We start from the raw sequence: 27,165 nt of genomic DNA on the forward strand, positions 1-27,165 counted from the left end.
GCTATAAAGAACTACCTGAGACTGAGTAATTTATAGATAAAAGAGGTTTGATTGGCTCATGGTTCCACAAGCTGTACAGGAAGCATGGCTGTGGAGGCCTCAGGAAACTTGCAATCATAGTACAAGGCAAAGGAGAAGGAGGCATGTCTCATGTGGCTGGAGCAGGAGGAAGAGAGAAAGGGGGGAGGTGTCACACACTTTTAAACAACCAGATCTTGTGAGAACTCACTCATTATCATGTGAACTGCAAAGGGGAGTAAGCCCCAATGATCCAATCACCCCCCACTAGGCTCCTCCTCCAACACTGGGGTTACAATTCAACATGAGACTTGGGTGGGGATACAAATTCAAACCATATCACCTCCATACTGTTCTTTATAGTAGCTGTACTAATTTACATTTCCACCAACAGTGTATGAGGGTTCCCTTTTCTCCACATCCCTGCCAGCATTTGTCATTGTCTGTCTTTTGGATAAAGACCATTTTAACTGGGGTGAGATGATATCTTATGTAGTTTTGATTTGCGTTTCTCTGATGATCAGTGATGTCAAGCACTTCTTCATATGCTGTTTGCCATTTGTATGTCTTCTTTTGAGGAATGTCTATTAGGATCTTTTGCTCATTTTTAATTAGAGTATTAGTTTTTTTTTACTATTGTTTGAGCTCCTTATATATCCTGGCTGTGAATCCCTTGTCAGATGGGTAGTTTGCAAATATTTTCTCCCATTTGTGGGTTGTTTCTTCACTTTGTTGATTATTTCCTTTGCTATACAGAAGCTTTTTAACTTCATGGGATCCCATTTGTCAATTTTTGCTTTGGTTCCCTGTGCTTATGGAGTATTACTCAAGAAATATTTGCCCAGAACAATGTCCTGGAGCATTTCTTCAATGTTTTATTTTAGTAGTTTCATAGTTGAGGTCTTAGATTTAAGTCTTTCATCCATTTTGATTTGATTTTTGTATATGGCAAAACATAGGGGTCTAGTTTCATTCTTCTCCATATGGATATCCAGTTTTCCCAGCACCATTTATTGAAGAGACTGTCCCTTCTCCAATGTATGTTCTTGGCACCTTTGTCAAAAATGAGTTTACTGTAGATGTATGAATTTATTTCTGGGTTCTCTATTTTGCTCCATTGGTCTGTTTTCATTTTTGTGCCAGTATCATGCTATTTTGGTTACTATAGCTCTGTGGTATAATATGAAGTCAGGTAATGTGATTCCTCCAGTTTAGTTCTTTTTGCTCAGGGTATCTTTGGCTATTCTGGGTCTTTTATGGTTCCATACAAATCTTGGATTTTTTTTTTAAATTCTGAGAAGAATTTCATTGGCATTTTGTTAGAGATTGCATTGAATCTGTACATTGCTTTGGGCAGTATGGACATTTTAAAAATATTTATTCTTCCAGACCATGAACATGGAATGTTGTTTCCTTTTTTTGGTATCCTCTTCAATTTCTTGCATTAATGTTTTATAGTTTTCATTGTAGAAATCTTTCATTTATTTGGCTAAGTTTATTCCTGGGTATTTTATTTTATTTTTATCTCTTGTAAATGGAATTATTTTCTTGATTTCTTTTTCAGGTTGTTTGCTGTTGGCATATAGAAATGTTACTGATTTTTGTATGTTGATTTTGTATTCTACAACTTTACTAAATTTGTTTATCCATTTTAACAGCTATTTTTTATGAAGTCTTTAGGTTTTTCCAAACATAAGATCATGTTATCTGCAAACAAGGATAATTTGACTTCTTCCTTTGCAATTTGGATGTTCTCTATTTCGTTCTCATCTCACTGCTCTAGGTGGGAGTTCTAGTACTATGTTGAATAACTGGTGAAAATGGAGAGACCATCAAAATTAATCAGTCTGACTTTGAAAGCACACTTCAATTGCTATGATCTGAAGAAAATTACTTTTCAAAACTGTTTAAAATTTCCTTAAGAGAAGCTATCCTTTGAAGGCGTTAGGACAGTTACTCAGTCTAGCTTTTCCCTTTGAGAGGCTTTCTCTGGATACTTGGGGAAGTTGGCAGAGAGTGTAGGTGGCAGCAGGGTAAATAGCACAAGGATGCAGCCTCTCAGGAAGAAAGTCTCACCTCTGGCTGCCCTCGGTCTCACCAGGCAGATTGCGTAACATCAGCTTAATTTATTTTGATAGTTTTGGTAAACTGAAATTTGCTGCTGGAAATAATAGCCCCAGGTCTTCATGTCAATAGCTAAACTGTTTATGTTAGATCAGGTGTCAGAGTCCGTTGGTTATTTTGAAATACACTAAAATATTTCAATCAATGTGGTGTACTATGTACTTAGGTTCAGAGAAATGGAGGGTTTTTCTAAGTTTGATTAGAGCTTGCTTCTCCAAGAAGTTGATTGAATGAGGTTATGCATTAACACAGAAAGATGACAAGATAATTTGGATTCTGAAAATTCTGTATCTCATAAGAAAATTTATCACTTACCATTTTTTCAACTCATTTAAGAAGTATTTCCAAATGCCCAAAGTTAGTGGTTGAAAAATATTTATAATGTTTATTACAATATAATATCCTTCATATATTAAGGTCTTTCCTCAAATGCCTAAGGAGAATGCTATAAATTCTAGAACAACCTGCTTTCTCTAGGGCCTGTTTCTACCTGCAATCTTCCTTAAAATAGAAACATCTATGTCTGTGGTGACTACATTCTGAATCCTATTAATCTTTTTCTTCCAAATTATAGCAGCATTGAGTTTTTGCCTCCTTATGTGTTTTTACATTCTTTTCTGATAATTATGTTATTGAAAATCTAGAAAGAAGTCTTCCATAGTACTTGCTTTGTGATCACTCATCATGTAATGCTCAAATCCAAATGTACTAAATGGTTGGAATTGGTTTGTGGTTTAAAAAAAAAGTCTAGGCCAGGCACGGTGGCTCATGCCTGTAATCCCAGCACTTTCGGAGGCTGAGGCGGGTGGATCATGAGGTCAACAGATCAAGATCGTCCTGGCCAACATGGGGAAAACCCGTCTCTACTATGAATACAAAAATTAGCTGGGCGTGGTGGCACGCACCTGTAGTCCTAGCTACCCAGGAGGCTGAGGCAGCAGAATCGCTTGAACCTGGGAGGCGGAGGTTGCAGTGAGCCAAGATAGTGCTACTGCACTCCAGCCTGGTGACAGAGTGAGACTCCATCTCAAAAAAAAAGAGAAAAAAAGAAAAGTCTAGTACCTGCAAGGTAAGTTTCAAATATTCAAGTACTTATCCCTATATATACTAGGAAAATAGTATCATCATTCACCATCTCAACTAAAGAAATCCATCTAAATTTTTTTATTTTTTAAGTCATTTTTCAAATAATTTACAGAAGGATAAAGGCATAATAGAAAAATTGATTAGAAATTTTAATAAAAGTTAGACATAGCAAAACTCTTTATATCAAATAAAAAATTTGGCACACAAACATTATAAAAGATAAAAGAATATTGTCATATATTCAATTAGCAAAAGAGGAAAGTCCAAATTCTTGTTGCAAACTATGGTGTGATACAGTCTGTCCTTTATGAAGTACCCTATTTTCTTTATTTTCTGTAGAGACAGGTTGTTTACTCATTGTTTCATGAATTTGAGGAAATTTGTTAAAGTTTGTAGGAAATCATGATCTAAAGACTCATAGTCTATTTCACTTACATGACTGATTCCATCATCAACATTAGTGTGTAAAGTAGCACTGTCCAACAGAAAATATTTCATGTTATATATGTAATTAAGAAGTTTCTAGTAGCCAAATTGAAAATTTTAAAGTAAACAGGTGAAATTAAATTTGAATAATACATTTTATTTAATTTTGCATATTCAAAATATTATCGTTTCAACATACAATTGATATAAAAATATCAATAAGATATCTGACATTCCCATTTATTGTACTAAAGCTGCAAAATCAGTGTGTATTTTATACTTAAAACACATCTCAAGTCAAACTAACCATATTTTAAGTATCTGAATGTCACATGTAGTTAGTGGCTACCCTATGGGACAGTGCTGGTCCAGAGAGCTTGCTGTAGCTCTTTATATTTGTTTTCTGATTTGTCTAAGAATTGTGAAATGTCTCCTTCTGTCAGTTTTCTTCTGTTTGGTCATTATAGATGGAAAAAGAAAAAATCAGTATTCTCAACTGTGTTCAATGAAAGCTAAAAACATACCATACACATGGCATCTCCTCCTCTACACCATCTTGAAAGATGATGCAATACTTTTGGCAACACAGTATAAAATTGAAAGATGATTATTAATTTCACTATTGTATTTGTCTTTCTAGTAGGTTCCATTATTTTTTGTTTTTCTCTTTAGTCTTTTTTTAAGTCATAGTTGAAAATAATTGATGAATAAGAAAAAAATAATTCCTAGTATAACAAAATAGCAAAATGTTTAAAATGTTAGAAAAAGAAGTTCACTAAGATCTCACAATATATCTTAGCTTTATAAAAGGCTCAATGAACTTGTGTGATAATTGTAAGATAGAATAAATTTTATTTTAAAATAAATATATGTTATCTTTGTTCTTTGTAAGACTATTAAGAAATAATAGAATTCACAAAATATCAATTTTTACAGATAGAACTGCTTAAAAAAAGAAACAAAACTATAATTGAGTCCAGTGAACTCCTATGGTATATGGAGGGTTAAATTAAATTGCATTAATTAAACAACATGTCGGGGAAAACTTCAGAGACACATTTATTTTTTAGTCCCCCTTTTCTTCTCCACAAGCTTTCATCTCACTGGACTTTTCCCAAGTTTTCTCCTCAAAAATTCTTTGAGAAACTTTCTCTGTTAGCCCCAGTCCACACTCTCTTCATCTCAAAAGCCCCAAAGAATCTGTCTAACAAGAAGGTCACCCAGGGAAGGGGCAGCAGCCATCACTGCAGCTCCAGTCTGCCATTTTCTCCTGTGGGTGCTGGGGAGACTGGGCGGTTTGGGCCCAGGAGGAATTCCCCACAGCACAGCACAGCAGCTGTGGCAGATCATGACCAGACTGCCTCTTGAAGCTGGACCTGAACCCACCCTTCCTCACTGGTCAGGGCCTCCTTATGGGAATTTCAGCCATTCGGGCCAGGGGTTTACAGACAGAACTCCGATCTCCCTGGGATGAAATCCTGGGGTAAGGAGATCTGCAGACTTAGTCTTTCCCCTTGCTGGCTCTGAGGAATCCAGGCAGTCTGGATGAGTGGGATTCCTCCCACACAGTGCACCCCCTCCACCAAGGGGCCGCCAGAGTGCTTCATTAAGCAAGTCTTTGATCCCATGCCTCCTGACTGGGTGAGACCCTACAACAGTGGTTGCCAGACACCTTATACAGGAGCATTCCTGCTGGCATCAGGTTGGTGCCCCTCTGGGACAGAGCTCCCAGAGGAAGAAGTGGACAGCCATTTTGCTGTTCTGCAGCCTCCTCTGATGACACCTCCAAGTGTGGGAGGGACCCTGACAAATAGGGTCTGGAATGGACCCTCAGCAAACCATAGCAACCCTACGGAAGAGGGGCCTGACTGTTAAAAGAAAAACAGGCTGGGAGTGGTGGCTCACACCTGTAATCCCAACACTTTGGGAGGCCATGAGGTGGAGGATCTTCTGAGGTTGGGAGTTCAAGACCAGTCTGACCAACATGGAAAACCCCATCTCTACTAAAAATACAGGATTAGCCGGGCATGGTACCACATGCCTGTAATCCCAGCTACTCAGGAGGCTGAGGCAGGAGAATCACTTGAACCCAGGAGGCGGAGGTTGGGGTGAGCTGAGATCAGGCAACAAGAGAGAAACTCCATCTAAAAAAAAAGAAAAAAAGAAAAGAAAAGAAAAACAAACAGAAAGCAACAACAGCGTCAACAAAAAGTCCCCACAAAAAACCCATCCAAAAGTCAGCAGCCTCAAAGATCAAAACTACATAAACTCATGCTGAAAACTCAAAAAGCCAGAGTGCCTCTTCCGCTCCAAATGATGACAACACCTCTCCAGCAAGGGAACAGAAGTGGACTGAGGCTGAGATGGATAAACTGACAGAAGTAGGCTTCAGAAGGTGGGTAATAATGAACTTTGCTGAACTAAAGGAGCATGTTCTAACCCAATGCAAAGAAGCTAAGAAACACAATAAAACACTATAGGGGTTGTTAACCAGAATAACCAGTTTAGAGAAGAAAATAAATGACCTGATGGAGCTGAAAAACACAACATGAGAACTCACAATGCAACCACAAGTATCTACAGCCAAATAGACCAGGTAGAGAAAATAATTTCAGAGCTAGAAGACTATCTTGCTGAAATAAGACAGGCACGCAAGATTAGAGAAAAATGAATGAAAAGGGACAAATAAAACCTCTGAGGACTATAGGATTATGTAAAAGGACCAAACCTACAACTGAATGGGGTACCTGAATGAAATGGGGAGAACAAAACCAAGTTGGAAAATATACTTCAAGATATTCAGGAGAACTTCCCCAACCTAGCAAGACACACCAACATTCAAAGTTAGGAAATCCAGAGAACCCCAGTAAGATACTCCATGAAAAGGTCAACTCCAAGACACATAATCATTAGATTCTCCAAGGTCAAAATGAAGGAAAAAAATGTTAAGGGCAGCCAGAGAGAAAGGCCATGTCACCTACAAAGGGAAGCCCATCAGACTAACAGAGGACCTCTCAGTGAAAACCTTACAAGCCAGAAAAGATTGGTGGGACAATATCCAACATTCTTAAAGAAAAGAATTTCCAAACTAGAATTTTATATCCAGCTGAACTAAGCTTCATAAGCAAAGAGGAAATAAAATAATTTTCAGACAAGCAAATGCTGAGGGAATTTGTCACCACAAATCCTGCTTTGCAGGAGCTCCTGAAGGAAGCACTAAATATGGAAAGGAAAATCCATTAGCAGCCACACAAAAACACACTGAAGTACAAAGACCAATGATGCTATGAAGCAACTACATTAACAAGTCTGCAAAATAACCAGCTAGCATAATGATGACAGGATCAAATTCTCACATAACAATATTAACCTTAAATGTAAATAGGCTAAGTGCCCCAATTAAAAGACACAGAATGGCAAGCTGAATAAAGAGTCAGGACCCATCAGTGTGTTGTATTAAAGAGAACAATCTCATGTGCAAAGACACACATAGGCTCAAAATAAAAGGATGGAGAAAAACTTACCAAGAAAATGCAAAGTAGAAAAAAAACACAAATTGCAATCCTAGTTTCTTTTTTTCTTTTTTTTGAGACGGAGTCTGGCTCTCTCACCCAGGCTGGAGTGCAGTGGCATGATCTCGGCTCACTGCAGTCTCTGCCTTCTGAGTTCAAGCAATTCTCCTGACTTAGCCTCCCAAGTAGCTGGGACTACAGGCGCATGCCAGCACGCCTGGCTAATTTTTGTAGTTTTAGTAGAGACAGAGTTTCACCATGTTGGCCAGGCTGGTCTCAAACTCCTGAACTCAGATGATCAGCCCACCTCAGCCTCCCAAAGTGCTGGGAATACAGGCATGAGCCACTGAAACTGGCTGCAATCCTAGTTTCTGACAAAACAGACCTTAAGCCAACAAAGATCAAAAAAGACAAAGAAGGGCATTACATAATGGTAAAGGGCTTAATTCAAAAACAAGAGCTAACTATCCTAAATATATATGCACCCAATGCAGGAGCACCTAGATTCATAAAGCAAGTTCATAGATACCTTCAAAGAGACTTAGACTCCCACACAATAATAGTGGGAGACTTTAAGACCACACTGTCAGTATTAGACAGATCACAGATCATAGTTACAGAACAATGACAAAGATATTCAGGACTTGAACTCAGCTCTGAATCCAGTGGACCTGATATATATCTGCAGAACTCTCCATGTCAAAACAACAGAATATACATTCTTCTTGTGGTCACATGGCACTTACTCTAAAATCAATCACATAATTGAAAGTAAAACACTCCTCAGCAAATGCAAATGAACTGAAATCATAACAAGCAGTCTCCCAGACCACAGCACAATCAAACTAGAACTCAAGATTAGGAAACTCACTCAGAACCACATAACTACATGAAAATTGAACTACCTGCTCCTGAATGACTCCTGGGTAAATAATAAAATTAAGGCAGAAATCAAGAAGTTTTTTGAAACCAATGATAACAGTGTACCAGAATCTCTGGGATGCAGCTACAGCAGTGTTAAGACGGAAATTTCCAGCACTAAATGCCCACATCAAAAACGATTAGAAAGATCTCAAATCGGCATCCTAATATCACAACTAAAAGAACTAGAGAACCAAGAGCAAATAAACCCCAAAGCTAGCAAAAGACAAGAAATAACCAAAATCAAAGTGAAACTGAAGAAGATAGAGACACAAAAAACCCTTCCAAAAATCAATTAATCTGGGACGTGCTTTTATGAAAAAATGAATAAAATAGATAGACCAAAAGCTAGTCTAATAAAGAAGAAAAAAGAGAGGAATCAAACAGACACAATAAAAAATGATAAAGGAGATATTACCACTGACCCCACAGAATATACAAACAACCATCAGAGAACACTATAAACACCTCTATGCAAATAAACTAGAAAATCTAGAAGAAATGGATAAATTCTGCACATATACATCCTCCCGAGACTGAACCAATAAGAAGTTGATATCTGAATAGACTAAGTTCTGAATAGACTGAATTCTGAATAGACTGAGTTCTGAAATTGAGGCAGAAATAAATGGCCTACTAACCAAAAGAAGCCTAGGACCAGACAGTTTTATAGCTGAATTCTACCAGAGGTACAAAGAGGAGCTGGTACCATTTGTTCTGAAACTGTTCCAAACAATTGAAAAGGAGAGACTCCTCCCTATCTCATTTTATGAGGCCAGCATTATCCTGATACCAAAACCTGGCAGAGATACAACAAAAACACTTCAGGCCAATATCCGTAATGAAGATTGATGCAAAAATCCTCAATAAAATACTGGCAAACCGAATCCAGCAGCACATCAAAAAGCTTATCCACTACGATCAAGTCAGCTTCATCCCCAGGATGAAGGCTGGTTCAACATATGCAAATCAATAAATGTAATTTATTACATAAACAGAACTAAAGACAAAAACTACATGATTACCTCAATAGAAGCAGAAAAGGCCTTCAATAAATTTCAACATCACTTTATGTTAAAAATTCTGAATAAACTAAGTATTGATGGAACATACCTCAAAATAATAAGAGCCATTTATGACAAATCCACAGCCAATATCATACTGAATGGGCAAAAGCTAGAAGCATTCCCTTGAAAACAAGCCAAGATGAGGATGCCCTCTCTCACCACTCCTATTCAACATAGTATTGGAAGTTTTGGCTAGGGCAATCAGGCAAGAAAAGGAATAAAGCATATTCAAATAGGAAGGGAGGAAGCCAAACTGTCTCTATTTGCAGATGACATGATCCTTTATCTAGAAAATTCCACCATCTCAGCCTGAAAGCTTCTTAAGCTGATAAGCAACTTCAGCAAAATCTCAGGATACAAAATCAATATGCAAAAATCACAAGCATTCCTATACACCAATGATAGACAAGCAGAGAGCCAAATCACGAATGAACTCCTGTTCACAACTGCTAGAAAGAGAATAAAACACCCAGGAATACAGCTAACAAGGGGAGTGAAGGACCTCTTGAAGAACTACAAACTACTGCTTGAGGAAATCAGAGAGGACACAAACAAATGGAAAAACATTCCATGCTCACAGATAGGAAGAATCAATATCGTAAAAATGGCCATACTGCCCAAAGTAATTTATAGATTTAATGCTATTCCTATTAAAATATCATTGACATTCTTCACAGAACTAGAAAAAACTACTTTAGAATTCGTACAGAACCAAAAAAGAGCCTGTATCGCCAAGACAATTCCAAGCAAACAGAGCAAAGCTGGAGGCATTATGCTACCCGATTTTAAACTATACTAGAAGGCTACAGTAACCAAAACAGCATTGTACTGGTACAAAAACAGACACATAGACCAGTGGAACAGAATAGAGAACTCAGAAATAAGACTATGACCATCTGATCTTTGACTACGACCATCTGATCTTTGACATACCTGACAAAAATAAGCAATGAGGAAAGGATTCCCTATTTAATAAATGGTGCTAGAGAACTGGCTAGCCATATGCAGAAAATTGAAACTGGGTGCCTTCCTTATACCATATACAAAAATTAGCTCAAGATGGATTAAAGACTTAAATGTAAAACCCAAAACTATAACATCCCAAACAGAAAATCTAGGCAATACCATTCAGGACACAGGCTGTGGCAAAGATTTAATGACTAAAACATCAACAACAAAAATAAAAAATTGACAAATGGGATCTAATTAAATTAAAGAGCTTCTGAATACCAAAAAAAACTGTCATTAGAGTGAACAGACAACCTACAGAATGGGAGAAAATTTTTGCAATCTATTCATCTGACAAAGATCTAATATCCAGAATCTACAAGGAACTTAAAGAAATATACAAGAAAAAAAAACCATTAAAAAGTGGGCAAAAGACATGAACAGACGCTTCTCAAAAGAAGACATTTATGTGGCCAATAAACATATGGAAAAAAGCTCAACATCACTGATCATTAGAGAAATGCACATCAAAACCACAATGAGATACCATCTCACACCAGTCAGAATGGCAATTATTAAAAAGTCAAGAAACAACAGATGCTGGCAATGCTATGGAGAAAAATAAATACTTTTACACTGTTCGTGGGAATGTAAATTAGTTCAACCATTGTGGAAGACAGTGTGGCGATTCCTCAAAGACATATAACAAGAAATACCATTTGACCCAGCAATCCCATTATTAGGTATATACGCAGAGGAATATAAATCATTCTATTATAAAGATATATGCACGCATGTGTTCAGTGCAGCACTATTCACAATAGCAAAGACATGGAATCAACCCAAATGCCCATCAATGATAGACTGGATAAAGAAAATGTGGTACATATACACCATGGAGTACTATGCAGTCATAAAAAGGAATGAGATCTTGTCCTTTGCAGGAACATGGATGGAGCTGGAAGCCATTATCCTCAGCAAACTAATGCAGGAACAGAAAACCAAACACCACATGTTCTCACTTATAAGTGGGAGCTGAATGATGAGAACACGTGAACACAGGGAGAGGAATAACACACACTGGGGCCTGTAGTGGTGAGGGTGGCAGGAGGAAGGACAGCATCAGGGTAAATAGCTAATGCATGTGGGGTTAATACCTAGGTGATGGGTTGATAGATGCAGCAAATCACCATGGCACACGTTTACCTGTGCAACAAACCTGCACATCCCACACATGTACCATGGAACTTAAAATAAAATAATACAATTTTTAAAAAAGAAGGTCAAGGAAGAGAAGAAATGGAGCAGATCAAGTAAAAATTCTCTTTAGCTGGCAGGGGAGGATGCAAGGCTGTGCCCTCCCCACTTGCATTTTTGAATTTTTGCTCTTAGTTTCTGCATAACTATGTGCATTTTCTAACAAGGAGTAACCAGGCTAGGAGGTATATTCACATAAAGTCAAGAATTTCTGGTCCTTACAATCAACTCCCAGACTCTCTCCTAGGCTGGGAACTCCCAGAAGCTAGATCATAGGAACATAAAACCTACAGCTTGAAGAGAGAATTTTCTTTTTACTTGCTACTGTGGACCAGCTATTATACTAAGTAAGTTCCTGAATTATCCCATTTCATCATCACAGCAAACCCTGGAGTTATCATCTCCTCCATTTTTATAGATGAGAAAATGGGGGCTCAGAATAATTAAATTACTGTCTTAAAGTCACACAAACAATAAATATAATTGCGTCAAGGACCTTTCATCAGTCAGATTCATATTTGAAATCAACAGGACCCATACAAGTTAGGATTCAGGAGGGGAAAGAATTATTGGAAAATATTAGATATTTCAGAGGTTCTTTAGGAGAGCCAGAGAATCAACCTTGGAGGCTACATCCAATTATCTTGCAGATTCTGAGGACAAACCTGTTACTGCTGCCACCAGACCTATAATCTGTCACTTTCCCTGAATCTGAGATATTAATTCTAAGTCTTCTGTCACTGTAGCCTCTGAAAACAGAATGACCCCGTCCACCAAGCCAGATTCCATGCTGTTTGGCACCTTTTTCATTTCATTCTCATCCACATTGAAGTTTCATGCTGGTGTGTCTGACTTGGTGGAGTCTAAGTCACATGACTACACCTTGGCTGTGAAGAATGCTTGGGAAGGAGCTCCTGGCTTTTAACTTTGGAAGATAGGATCTATGGGATGGGAAATTCTCCAAACAGAGGACGACACTGGACAGTCAAAACAGCTTGCCAAATGGCCAGTGCAGAGGTCAAGTTGAATGAAGTACAATGGTCTTCTCATTTCACAGATGGGAAAACTGAAGCCCACCGAGTAGCTACAGTTGGCTGTACTATGCTTTATTCTCCAATATTTTTACCATGCCTCTTAGAAGCATTTTAACTGCAAGACCTTAAAAGAAGTGGAAGTTCACAGCAAAAGTGAGCCTTTCCATCTGTCTTCTGTGCCTTATCATATTGGAATGTACTATGGAAATTGTTGCTAAACTTTTATCTGATAGGAAAGGATGCATAACACATTTCTCCTTCAGATCTTGGTAAAGAACGGAGTCTGTGCAAATGCCAGTCTGGGAGGAAATAAAAGGGTTTCTCATGAAAAAGGTTTCTATGAAACTTCAAATTCAATGAAGGATTTCCTTGCTAGGTTTTGGAAATAGCATTGTTGGAATATTGAAGTTCTTATCATTGTAATTAATTTTTTAAATTTTTTAAAAATTTACCTATTTAGAATCTAAAACTCTTTAGTAGAAAAAAATTACCTCCAGTGTGAAGACTGTCAATTATAAAACATTTGCTGTTGATTTTACACAGTATAGCAAAATTTATACAACAAAACTAACTTTGAAAAGCCACAACAACTTGGGCAATGAAATGCCATCAACTCTATCACTTTACTCATGAGCTGACTTGAAAGTCCTACAGGCATGTGCATTTCCTAAAACACTAAAATTCAGTTGGAGAATGAAAACATAATTGGTCAACATGCCAAAGTACTCAAAATCTAAACTCATGCATGATGAGTGAAAAAATAAATAATTCTGTCACACAAAAAAGTACCATCTTTACAAATGGCAAACGTATTTGCAGTATTTTGTATCCCACTTAACTGAAAATTTTATTTAAAAACAAATAAGTTTTTTTTTTTATTTTGTTGTTGTTGTTGTCAACATTGTTGTTGAGACAGGTTCTTGCTCTATCATCCAAGCTAGAGTGCAGTGGCGTAATCTCGGCTCACTGCAGCCTCCACTTCCCAGGGTCAAGCAATCCTTCAGCCTCAGCTTCCCAAGTAGCTGGGACTGCAGGCACACACCAGCACCACCTGCTAATTATTTTTATTTTTTTGCAGAGACGAGGTCTCACCATGTTGCACAGGCTGATCTTGAACTCCCGGGCTTGAGAGATCTGCCCATCTTAGCCTCCCAAAATGCTGGGAATGCAGTCATGAGCCAGCACACCCAGCCTGTAATTTATTTTTGAATAAAAATTAAAGGTGGCTAGCATGTGATATTCCCTCTAAACAAGGATTGCTTAATGTGGGCTACATGAATGGTATTGAGAAGGGTGCTTAAACATCCTGAAAGCATATACAAAATTATGTGCACATGTGCTTACTGTATGTGTGTGCAAGCTGTGCACATACTTTTTTTTGATAAGAGAATTCACAGATGTTATCAGGTGTTCAAAGGAGTCTCTATTGCTCATAAATCAAAATGATAGAGGGCTATTTTAGGTCACAGAACAGATTCTGTAACATATGTAATATAATATGAACTCGAATTCAGGACTCCTCTAGCCCTGATCCTATTTTGCTATTAACTTTAATTTAAACCATGGAAGATATCCATCTTTTGCAAGGTCGTTTTTCTCCTCTGATGCTGTTTATACAAGGTCTCTAAGAGCCTATAAAGCAATGTTACTAGAGATAGACCTGGAATATTTGAAAACAGATTAGAACTGCCTCTTACCACCTTCTAACATCTACCAGAATCTTCATCAAAGAGGAAGGAACAAAGCCCTAAAGCACAAAGCAGTATATTAGGAGTGAGCATAAAAATGTTAAATTAACCACCAAACTTGTGACATTCTTTTCATTTTTACATAAACCCAATCCCAAGATTTCTGTATTGGAAAGAAATTCTAGGCTGAGACTCCTGGTGAGAGTATTAACCACGTCTGTCTCATTATTCCTTATTTCTCTGTTGCCTAGTATAGTGCCTGGCAAACAGTGAGCCTTCAATAAATATTTTTTGAACTTAAATGAATTGAACTGCTTTGAGCTGAACTGGAATAAGAGTTGGCATGTTAAGAGTTTTTGGTCAGCCATTATTTAAAGTTATTTATGAAGCTATCAAATGTCACGTGGTCATTTCTCTTTAACTTCCATGCCAACAACCTTTTAATAAATTAAAATCTGAGTCAACAATTTCTTTCCAATTCCTTTTTCTTCTATCAGTGATGCTATAGAAATGGACAAGTAGTTAAATCTTTCACAGGGTGAAAGATTGACCTTTAGGAATGTGTTTATTTCTGAAAAAGAATAGTATCCTGGAACCTTGCTAAGGCAGATAAGTTGATATAGAATACAGGTGCATCTTGGACTAGGTCCAGGGGAATTCAGGGACTCTAGTTCTGGAAAGGCCACCTGATAAAACATTCAATTCACAATTTAACAGAGATCATTTAGATAGGAGGTCTCTATATTTAGATTTCATAAACCAGTAAGAATTTTCACACCTAAAATAATTAAGGTTAGTTCTCATAGGATGCCAACTTTTCAATTTTTTTCAAGGCACTAAAATACAATAATTTCCATGTACCACCATCATTTGTTAAACTAATATCCTCTTAACACCAAAGAAAGCAGATGATTATAATCTCAGAATAAATGACAGTCTTCAAAGTGGAATCAATTTGGCTTCATGAAAAATTCACAATGTTTTCTTTAAAAGTTTGCGTTGTCCTTTTGTTGCTGGCTAGCACAAATGTTATCACAAACCAACCCTGATCTATGGGTGGCATTTGGCAACCACTAATATAATTAAACCCCTTTGGGCTGAGGTTTCTTTGTTTCCTCCTCCCTATCCACTCTCCACCATTCCCAACTCATCTTTTCAGGGAACGCTGATCTCGCTGGACATTTATTTGGGTTCTCTTGCCCTCTGGCTTGTTGAGTTCAGCCCAAGAGAGACACAGACAGGAGAACAGGGGATGAGAGGAGAGAAGGTCAGGCTATTTACTCGGCTGGTTCGTTTCCTCTCCCCGCTTCCCTCCAACCACCAAGACTGCCTAGACATAGTTGGCCGTGGCTGTGTTCCTCTCCTCTAGCTTTCTTTCTAGACTTGTCAGTTTTGCTCTTCCCCTACCTCTTCAGGTCATGATAAGGCAAAGGGCACCCATACTTCCAGGGAATGCCTCACCAACCTTTGTTGGTTCCTTTAATCTTACCCACACCTTCTAAATCGTCCCTTCGTTTAACTCTCCTAGGTTTCTGCATTGGAGTAGCCATCTATTTCCTCCTGTCTTGATCAATACATTCTTCATTTAAAAATGAAAATGTTGAGATGCAGACAAATGAAGTAGCTGGTCCAAAGTCACACAGTCACTTAGAATCAAGTCAGATATAGACCATGCCTTCCAGATTACAAGCAGAGTGCTCCTTAGGCTGTGCTCATCCAGGCCACCATCCTCCCAGGGCCACTTTATGCTCAGCCATATAGATGGGCATTTCAACAACTAGTTGTAATTTTTTCACATTTCTAATTTAAATATCTTCTTAGATGACTATTGAGGCAAATCCAAACACAGAGGAATACTGTTTTCACTGGAATGGATTAGACCAGGAAAATTGAGTTTTTAAATATTTGCCTAAGTAGAAATGGGCAATTTAGCATAAGAAACTATTGCAGGGCCAGGCACGGTGTCTCACGCCTGTAATCCCGACACTTTGGGAGGCAGAGGTGGGTGGATCACGAGGTCAGGAGATAGAGACCATCCTGGCTTAACACGGTGAAACCCCGTCTCTACTAAAAAAATACAAAAAATTAGCCAGGCGTGGCGGCGGGTGCCTGTAGTGACAGCTACTCGGGAGGCTGAGGCAGGAGAATGGCGTGAACCCAGGAGGCGGAGCTTGCAGTGAGCCGAGGTTGCGCCACTGCACTACAGCCTGGGCGACAGAGCGAGACTCCGTCTCAAAAAAAAGAAAAAAAAGAAACTATTGCAAACGCTAAACACAAAAGAACACGAGAATGATGAAATTACCACTATAACATGAATTCTGATCATGAAAGGGGAGCGGGGAGAGATTAAATAAATGTGCCCAGGGTGAGGGGCTGAGGCATGGGTGGTAGTTTGGGGAGAAGATGATCAGCTGGGGAAAGGCTTGAATCTGCATGAGAAAATGAGTAGGTTGCAGAAGCGTAAGGAAGAATAGGGTGATAGGTGCCTGTCAAGCAGAAGGAGAGAGGAATGGACAGCAGTAATGAATAGATATCAAACAGGATATTTGTAAAATCTGTTTATCTGGCAGGAAGTTACTGTACCACTGAGTAGGGGCTGCTGCTGGAATGCTGACATATAAGAAGCCTCAGATTTTAGAGACACTGAATTCTCCAAAACTAACCTATGTCAAAATGCTCTTCCACAAAGGTGAAATTTGCCATAACCACACTTTTATTTAAAAATCTTGCTCTTAAATAAATGCACATGCACATATTTAATACATTAACTGTTCTTAATTACAAATTTGACTGAATTTCCCACTGCTGTTTGATCACTTGCTGTTACAAAAGTGTCCCCATAGGTATTTTCTTTTACTTAGGTTTTAAAATAATTTTTAAAGCTAGGGAGTCTTTGGTATTAAGCTAGAGAGTCTTAATACCAAATTATTCTGTTTAAAGGAATTGGGATAATGGAATTATTAACATTTATTGAGCACCTCATCTGTCAAAGCATTTGCCTGCTTTACCTCATTCAATTCTTACAACAACCCTACCATCACTCAACCTCGTGACCACATTCTTGCCCTCATCTGCACAGTCTGGCCCCTGACCATGGCAAGCAGAGCTTCTCTGTGGCTCTGATCCCTGTCAATGTCCCAGGTCAGATGCGTGAAAAGTATTGCTCAAAGAAGTCACTGTTATAGCCTCTCAGCATGAAGGACTGCTTGTTCTGGTACAGCCACCTTCCTTGACTGCCGAGCCTTTAATCAATCAACAATTATTTATCAGGCTCCTACTTACTGTTCAGCAAAGTCCCGTCTGGCTTCTGCAGACAGGAGCCTTTCTAGATACCACACATGAAGTTGGATCAGTCAGAAACCTTGAGCCAATCCTTAAGGGTCAAAGAGTTTGTACAGCTGCCATTTTAGGACAGAGAAAGGCTTAACAGCAAGGTAGAGGATAATGAGAAGGTACTGGAATAGATTAAGAAATCAAGAAATATAAAATTAGAAAATAATATGCAAATTTCCTTTAAATTATCCAATGAGAAACCTTTGCAACCAAAATGAAGTCTACTCTTACAATGTCATATAAGATTTGTCCAGTTAGTAAACTATCAACCTCAACATCCATGCATAATAATAGTCAGGTGTCTTGACTGTAATCAAAGAGTTTATTGAATTTTTAGTGTTATTTAGTATCATTTTAGATTGATCATCTTAGCTATATTAGGTACCTGTATTTAGATAATAACTTTATATTTAGGTAGACAATTTTAAGACAAAAAGTAGAAATTAACAATGAGAATTATTAACAAATTGTTGGAATTTACCATTTGGAAATCCATACACAGGTTCAATTCCCAAACACCTATATATTGGCTATATTTTCATAATTTTAATGTCATATAACAGACTGTTGATTAGTATAATTCACTTGCAACTACTTTAACCACTGAGAGCATTCATTTTCATTATTAATACAAATTGCATGTGTCCACACGTACCTGGAAGTAAAATAAAACTAATAATAGAAGTCCTATCTTTCTCCCCTTCTGCCATTGCACCTTGCAAAACTGGGACAACAACTGAGCACATCTAACTTTTTTAGTCTTTGAAACCACATATCCACCTCCCAAACCTCTGTCTTTATGTGTTTACTTATTTTTGAAATTGTTCTTGACTTCATTTTTGTTTGCTTTTTTTCTGTTAATGGGGTTACCTCCTATTTAAAAAGTGCTTGCTTTTGTATAAGCTCTTTCCCTTAAGGGAGTGGGAGAAGCTGAAAGGCAGGTCAGAGAGCAGGGTGTGCTCACTGCAGCTGGAGTGAAGGTGTAAAAGACTGACTTTGCATTCTCCATGGTTTGCTCAGGTCTTTGCCTGTCCTAAAACACATGACAATTTCCTAAATTTGTCTGTACGGAAAGTCCTATGTTATTTAATAACAGTCCTCGGTTATGCCTGTTTCATTTGGCTTTGACTTATAATGCTTTTGTCTTATGGAAATGTTTGTTCTTCTTAGCTGGGGAAATTTTGGGTGTTTGGAGAAGGCCTGGAGATGTGGACGATCTTGCTGAGTCTACTCATACAAATTTTAAAAACTTCGTCTTGAGATCAAACATTCAACAAGAAAATTTTCCCTGGAAATAGCAGTCTAAATCAGGGATTCTCAATCTTTTAAAAATAGTTTGGCCTCGTTACAATTCCCCATTTCTGCATATAATGTCTTACAACATGTATTCATCTCTAAGTGTAAATACACAAGAATTTTGCTTAAAGCCTTTTTTTTTTTGAGAATTTTTGAACTCATTTTTGAAATTACTGGAACCATCAGGGATCCGAGGACAATTGGTTCACTTCCTAGTATCACCATTCCAGGCTAAGATATTCCTCCCTTAATGGCAAACTTTTGAGTGAGTATGCACCTGTAGTGGCAGAACTTGACTGTGGAGCCAGGCTGTTGATGACATAGCAATATTTTTTTGCCCCTCATCCCATAGAATTCTGTTTAGAATTAGAGGCCAGTGGCAGAGACTCAAGGTTCAATGTGTAGTATGAACAATTACAGAAACTGAATGAATGCTGTATTTTTATGCCTGGTTCCATTTACCACCAGATGGCTCTATTGTATCATCAGGAAATGCACACATGTAAAATCAGTGGTCTCATAAGCCATAGGGAAAAAAATAAAGCAGAAGTTAGACCTTTAAGGTATGTAGGAATGCAGTTCGTTCTTTATGGGGTTAATTGGAAGCAGCTGCAGCAGGAGTATTCACAAGAAAACAGGACGCACCCACAGCAAAGCTATAGGAAGGTCATCATCCTAGCATGTACAAGGTTTTCCAACTTTTCATATTTCTTTGTAATTATTAAGTATCACAATAGCAAAAGGGTAGCTAGAAAGTGCTCTAGTCTCACAAAGGCCTGTACCTGGTGTTTTCATACCAATTTTGCATACTCTTCAGCTTGTAGCTGAGAAAGAGTAACTTTAGAGACATTTTGAGTCCAGGCACAGTGGCTCACACCTGCAATCCCAGCACTTTGGGAGGCTGAGGCAGGCAGATCACGAGGTCAGGATTTCAAGACTAGCCTGGCCAACATGGGGAATCCACGTCTCTACTAAAAATATAAAAATTAGCCAGGCGTGGTGGCGCATGCCTGTAATCTCCAGAGGCTGAGACAGGAGAATCACTTGAACCCAGGAAGTGGAGGTTGCAGTGAGCCAAGATCACGCCCTTGCACTTGGCCTGGGCAACAAGAGGAAAACTCTGCCTGGAAAAAAAAAGAAAAAGAAAAATTTTGAGAGGCAGAGTCTACACATCTGCTAATTTAAGTCATATTAGCCAGGCTCTGGGGAAGAATGATCTGATTCTAAAACATGTGGTATCTTTGCTTTAATGACATATGCTAGGAAGGTGAAGATCAGAGGAAACAGGGTTTCTCTGAGTTCAGTTGACTCTGTTCCTACTGTTAGGTGAATGTTAAAAACATAGGCATTCTAGGTGACATCTTCCATCAGGAATGTGAAATTTTAATCCTAACCTTTTGAAGTAAGAATAAAAGTTTCAAAGTAATCAAATTCCAATGACAGTTATTTAATCTAACTTTCTAAAGCTGTTCATTGTCAACATTTATTTTTTACTCTTTTTACATTCTATATTTTAAATAAAACTATTGTTAAAACATTTTGCTGTTTTATTTCCATGTGAAGAAAAGGGGAGGATTTGTGTGAGTTTATCAAGCCTATCATTGGTCCATAAGATTGTTTGAGATGCACTCAAACTATCCATGTCAAAAAGTAATACTTGATTTTTTTTTTAAAGAAAATGTCCCTGGATACTGGATGGATGGCGTTTACCTTGGCCCAACTTGAGTCCTTGGAGATTTGCCTGAAAGAAGCAGAAGAAAAGGCTAAAGCTTTATCTGAACAGGTAACACCTGTCATGGGAACTGGAAACAAATGTTCCTCAGTGTGCAGCATGGCAAGTGTAAATTTAACACGTTTTAACCTCTGCCTCTACTGATACACACACACACACATACACATTGCAGTTATGCCCCCCACCCCACACACAAGCAGCATTCTATTCATTTTAGACATAACAGTGCTTACTTTAGTCTATATGGACCCTTTTCAACCTTTAAAACTTTTTTCATCTTTATATTTTATTTGACTTTCATTCACCACAGGCCATGAGTTAGGCAAACCTTCTTTAACTAAGTGGTTTTCCTGAATAAGCAAAGCATATTTGCATTATAAACAGATAAGCTCAAAGATAAAATAAAGCCTATTGGAGCCATGCAGAAGTAATTTTCTTTTATTTTTAGAAAGAGAGTTTTTCAAATATTGACATCCCTCTTGGGTTTTTGAAACTTACAGAAGCAAAGCAGCAGGTGATAAGTGGAGACTGGCCTGCCCCAGGTGGCCTGGACACCTTATAGGTGCTTTGCATGTACAGCAGCTCCATGATTTCAGAGGCATTGGCTGTGGGTATAAGTAAAGCTCAGACCAGGGCTGGAACATTTCCCAATAAGATTATACTCTGCAAATAGTGCAACTATTGTTGCCTTTCCCCCTGGTCAGAGAGGCTTGGTCCCAGGGGACAAACTGCTTGGAGTCTGGGTCCCCCAGTGCTCTATTTTGGTGACAGTCAGTGAAGGGAAAAGGATGGAGGAGGCCCTGCAATGTTAGAAATGTTTATTAATTTCTCCTGGATTGATACATTTAGATAAAAGTATATTTTAGATACATTGGAAAAAAAGAATTTTAAGGTACTTTTAATAAAGGTAGTCTCTCTGTATAGTAAAACCTAATTGCATCAGAATTTTAGCAAAAACTAAGGAGGAAAGGTGCTTGTGTTATGAGAAAAAGTATAATTAATATATAATTTAGTGATACACACACAAATGCCCTTCATTTCCTTTTCAGCTTACCAAAAAAGGTGTATCCCTTACTTTGGCATGTATTTATTGTTTACTGACTAAATGAGATTGATGCAAGCGGTCACAGGGAACTTGTGTCAGTTAATAAAAATGTGTTGCCCTTTTGGAAAAGTTTCCATCTCAGCCTCAAGCCATAGCTCTAGCATGCCAACTGTTTTTTTTTTTCTAAAATAAACAAAAACAAGCCTTGAACTGTGGCAAAATTAAGAATTACAAAGAACATAATGATAAACATAAGGTACCATTTCAAAGCAAAAAAAAAAAAAAAAACTAAGAATTTCAGAGTCTCCAAATTGGGAAAGATTTTTCAATGGATAACTAAAAAAGGGCACCCATGCTGGGATTAGGTTACACTAAGAAGGTATATAGGATTTTTTTTTTGGTAATCAAATGGCTTTTAATGATTTCTCGTTTGAATCAGTAAGATTCAATTCACTCATAAAAGTACCCATTCCTGCACTTTGGGAGGCTGAGGCGGGTGGATCATGAGGTCAAGAGATTGAGACCATCCTGGCTAACACAGCGAAAGCCCATTTCTACTAAAAATACAAAAAAATTAGCCCGACGTGGTGGCGAGCACCTGTAATCCCAGCTACTCAGGAGGCTGAGGCAGGAGAATGGCGTGAACCCAGGAGGCGGAGCTTGCAGTGAGCCAAGATTGTTCCACTGCACTCCAGCCTGGGTGACAGAGCCAGACTCTGTCTCAAAGAAAAAAAAAAAAAGTACCCATTCCTTTTGTTCTTCATGAAATATTTTTATACAATGCAAATGTAACCACCCAGTGGGTTCACCTTGCCCGCTGCCTAGGCAGAATCGATTTATCAAGACAGGGGAATTACAATGGAGAAAGAGTAAATCACAGAGCTGCAGAGCTGGCTGTGCAGGAGACCGGGGTTTTATTATTACTCAAATCAGTCTCCCTGAGCATTCAGGGGTCAGAGTTTTTAAAGATAATTTGACGGGGAGGGGCCCGGGGAGTGGGGAGTGCTGGTTGGTCAGGTTGGAGATGGAATCATAGGGGCTCGAAGTTAGGTTTTCTTATTGTCTTCTGTTCCTGGGTGTGATGGCAGAACTGATTGGGGCAGATTACCGTCTGGGTGGTGTCAGCTGATCCATCGAGTGCAGGGTCTGCAAAATATCTGAAGCACTGATCTTAAGCTTTACAATGGTGATGTTATCCCCAGGAGCAATTTGGGGAGGTTCAGACTCTCAGAGCCACAGGCTGCATGACCCCTAAATTGTAGTTTCTAATCTTGTAGCTAATTTGGTAGTTCTGCAAGGGCAGACTGGACCCCAGGCAAGAACAGGGTCTTTTTGGGAAAGGGCTGTTATCAATTTTGTTTCAGAGTCAAGCCATGAACTGGATTCCTTCCCAAAGTTAGTTCGGCCTATGCCCAGGAATGAACAAGGACAGCTTAAGAGTTAGAAGCAAGATAGAGTTGGTTAGGTCTTATTTCTTTCACTGTCATAATTTCCTCAGTTGTAATTTACAAAGGCGGTTTCACAAATAGCTCCTAATATTTAAGATTCTTAGCTGGATGATCTCTTTGTATAATACCAAACAATTAGATGTATTTATTTTTCAGTAATATAGCAGATTAAATATATAAAATGGAAACTGGATTTCACTTAACTATTTTGTACCTACCATAAGTAAGGTGCTGGTTAGGTGTTTTGTGGGAAAGCCATATAAGCCAGAGCTTCTCTACCCAAGTAGCTCATAGACAATAGAAAAATTGGAAGACATGGAGAATGAAAATAGGTGTTTATATGACTCCAAGATAAACTGCACAATAGCATTAAGTTGCAGGATCTGTACGTGTTAATTGTACTAAAGGATAGTTCTTGAAGATGCCAAATTTGCATAACCAAGTGAGTTTAATTGGAAGTTGGCCATAGTTTGAGGAAAGGGAGAGTATGATGTGTAATAGCACATTGCAGGCATTTTCAATATTACATTTTTAATTAACTTGAGCATTTTATGAGATCTGGCTGTCTTCATTGTTACTGTTGAGAGGGGTCAATCAACACTGTTGTCAGAGGATTTAATCCTGAGATTTTTGCTTTCTCCAGTGTTTGAGTCTAGTCTTTTCCTTGAAAAGATAAAAATTTTAAAAACAGTCCTCTGTCCCCTATTTTAAAATTTAAGTCGACATTAAAAACATATGGATGAGAGGATAGGGAAAGGGGAGAAACTGAGATTTCCTAAAATGTTCTTGAGAATATTTCAGAATAGAACACGTGTCTCAAACAATCAAACATTTGTCCACTGGGTGCCACTGTCTTCCTTACCAGGCCATGCCACTAAGGGATTGCAGTAAGACTGTCTTTAGTGTTAAGGATTACACACACACACACTCTCTCTCTCTCTCTCTCTCAATCTGTGTGTGTATGTGTGTGTTTGAAGAAATATTTTTGCCTGCTATACACGTTAAGGCTTTTTCTAAATGTCATTAATTTAGGATTTGTCACAAAGATGTTGGGAATGCTAGCTTGCCTTTACTGGTAACCCAAATTATGGGCTGGCCCAGTGAAGTAGAATGAGGTGGGGAGTGTGGAAGAAACCACAAGAACCAAGATTTTTGCTGGAACGAAGCAGTGGAAGCTTGCAGTATTATCAAACAATGGATCCTGCCTTTGAGAAAAGGGTTAATCTCACTGTTATTCAAGACCTTATCTCTTAGCTTTGCCTCTGAAAACACACAATTAACTCAGAATGGAAAGTATAGGTGCCTAGGGTTATTACCTGCATTAATCATCTGTTGGTCCCAGGCCTCAATTTATGCAACTGGGCATTTCTGAGGTCTCCTTCAGCAAGGTCCACTGTTACAAAGAAAAAAATTAGAAATAGCCAACAAATAAGAAGGTTGTGGCCACTTCCTCTGATGAGGTCACACAGTCAACAGAATTCTTTGTTGGGCTTCACTTTAGCTTGCAATTATTCTCTATTTCTCTGCAGTCAAGTCACTGATGTCAAAATAAAAGAAATATGGGATCAGGATAAGTTGCAATTAAGACTTATAATCTGGGTTAGTCAAGGCTTTGAGAAATAACTGCAGCAATTCAGCCAAAGTAGAGTGAGAAAGTGTCATTCGGCTCCAACTTCTAACCTGGGTTATAATGATAAACCACTCAACATATTACCAAGTTTTGCTTAAGAAAATACTTTATTATATTTCCCATAGGTTAAGATCAGGTGGGAGGAAAACTAAATGCCTGGATGTTGGGTAATAGATAAAGAAAAAGGGTGAACAAGAAAGGGAGAAAAGCTGTTAGGAATGTCAAAGAAAGATGACAAGTAAAAGTGTTTCTAGAGAAGCCCATTAAAAAAGAAGTTTTTTCATGTATGCTGGCTTCTATCACCAGTGAATATAAGAGGACAAGGAAAGGGACTCTGGTGGACTGCTGTTTATGACCATACACAACCAAATAGACCATACAGCTTTTGTGCTGAGACAAAAGATAGTGTCAAGAAAACCCATACTTTTGCAGTGAAGTCTGGATCCAGATGCATGCCAACATAGAGCTTATGAGGTAACATTCCCTTTGGCAGCAGTGTTAGCCCAGAGTCTCTCCCATTTATCAATGGCTTCTGGTTCCCAGCTCCAGGTATCAGATCAGGGAGAGCCCAGGCTTTGCTCCTGCTCCACTATTTGCTAGCTTTATGGCCTTGGGCAATTCACTTTGTCTCCCTAGCTACAGTTGTCTTATCTAGGAGGGTGTAAACATGCTAGTTACATAGGGCTGTTGTGAGGCTGTTATTAAATGGGATAGGTATCTGTCCCTCTGTCCCTTTGTGCGTATTATGGCTGAATGTTTCTGTACCCCCACCAAAAAGAAAAGAATCATATATTGAAACCTAATCCTCAGTATGATAGTATGTGGTGGTGGGATCTTTGGTGGATGATAAGTTTTTGAGGGCACTGCCTCAGGTATGGGACTAGTGTCCTTATAAAAGAGGCTCAAGGGAGCTCCCTCACCCCTTCCACCATGTGAGGACAGAGCAAGAAGTTGCCATCTGTGAACCAGGAAGCAGACCCTCATAAGACACCAGATCTTTTGGTGCCTTGATCTTGTACTGCTCAGCCTCTAGAATTTGAAGAAAGAAAGAAATTCCCATTGTTTATATGCTAGCCAGTCCATGGTATTTTGTTATAGCAGCCCAAATGAACTAAGACAGTAGGTTCTCAAAAATATCTGTTTATTTTCACTCCTACCAGTGGTCATAGCAGAACTGTGTAGTTCTCTTTAAGCCTTGAGCCACATAAATTAACGAGTCCCAACCTACCACAAAAGTCTTTCTTTCTCACACACACACACTGCCCCGCTACCCAAGCTCCCTTGTCCTAATTTGGCTGGCTTTTCTACTATCCAGTTTTCTCTTCTACTCTTTCTCATCTCTTCATCTGGTAAAGGGATTTTAGTTCTTTAACCTTGTCTTTCCTTTCTGCTTCATCTCTTGGAGCTTCTGTCTGTTTCTGCCCATTATTTGATTTTGTACAGACTGGGAGCTGTTTTCCTTGGCAAGCTGGGGCAGGGAGGGGGTCAGGAGGTGAATCCAGTAAGAACTATGTAGTAAGAATTCATTTCATATATCTTCTGGGTACCATACCTAGCAAAATATAGTTACATATGAGAAAACTTTTTGAAGTTCATGGAAAAATGGAATTAAACAATAAGAATAAAAATATAAATTTTATTTTTCAACATAAGCCTCATCAAGTTCAAGACACTTTTGAAGTGATGATACCAGTCCTTTAGTCCACCTTGAAGAACTGAGGGTCCTGGGGATTTAACCATTTCAATACAGTGTTTTTTTACATCATTAACTAAAGAAAAATGAGTGCCCTTTAAAGGTTTTTTAAGACTAGGAAACAAAAATAAGGCAGAAGCCGCCAAATCAGTACTGTAAGGAAGATGCCTAATGATTTCCCATGGAAACTCTTGCAAAGTTGCCCTTTTTGATGAGAGGTCTGGGTTAGCATCTGGTACTGAAGCGAGATGAGGTAAGTTTCAAAACTTTGCATTTATAACAAGTTCCCATCTCGCTTCAGTACCACATGCTAACGCAGACCTTCAGGCCGAGGTTCTTTTTCATCCTTGTCCTGTGTTCTCCAGCTGCATGGCTAACAAGGTGCAACCCCATCTCTACTAAAAAATACAAAAAATTCGCCAGGCGTGGTGGCAGGCTGAGATCACACCACTGCACTCCAGCCTGGGTGACAAAGCGAGACTCCATCTCAAAAAAAAAGAAAAGATTTAGGAAGAATGACAAAATAATATTGCTCCAAGAGCCCCGTGTTATAGTTTGCAGAGATAATCTCAGCAAGACAGAAAACCAAGTCTCAAGTTAGCAGAAGATGGCAAGAGCTGAACTCTAAGATACCCCTCCTTGTTGGAGTCATATGATGAGACTCCTGGAATGTAAGAGATAGGGATAAATTACCTGTAATCTATATTTGAAGAAAGAAAATATTATGTGTATGTTGTCCGAATGAACAAGAAAGTTAAAGGAAATTGAAGAGGAGGCAAAAACGCAAAAGAAACATTCCATTCTGAAAAAGACTTGTATCTATTCTGACTGGTTCCCCAACATCCTGCTCCCCTTCAGGCCCATTCTGGCTTACTGCAAGAACCTAATTTGGGGCATTTGTGGCTTT

General features: G+C 38.5%; 1 protein-coding gene across 1 annotated transcript in view; it reads left to right on the top strand.

The window, feature by feature from the left end:
* CCDC192 (coiled-coil domain containing 192) overlaps positions 1-27,165 on the top strand; it is a 237,253-nt gene that overhangs the window by 19,482 nt on the left and 190,606 nt on the right. The window contains exon 3 of the mRNA XM_055299209.2: positions 20,386-20,493. Coding sequence (XP_055155184.1) covers positions 20,386-20,493 — 108 coding nt within the window. The remainder of the gene's footprint in view (positions 1-20,385; positions 20,494-27,165) is intronic.

This window comes from Symphalangus syndactylus, chromosome 11, assembly GCF_028878055.3.
Source record: "Symphalangus syndactylus isolate Jambi chromosome 11, NHGRI_mSymSyn1-v2.1_pri, whole genome shotgun sequence".
NCBI classification, from domain to species: Eukaryota; Metazoa; Chordata; class Mammalia; order Primates; family Hylobatidae; genus Symphalangus; species Symphalangus syndactylus.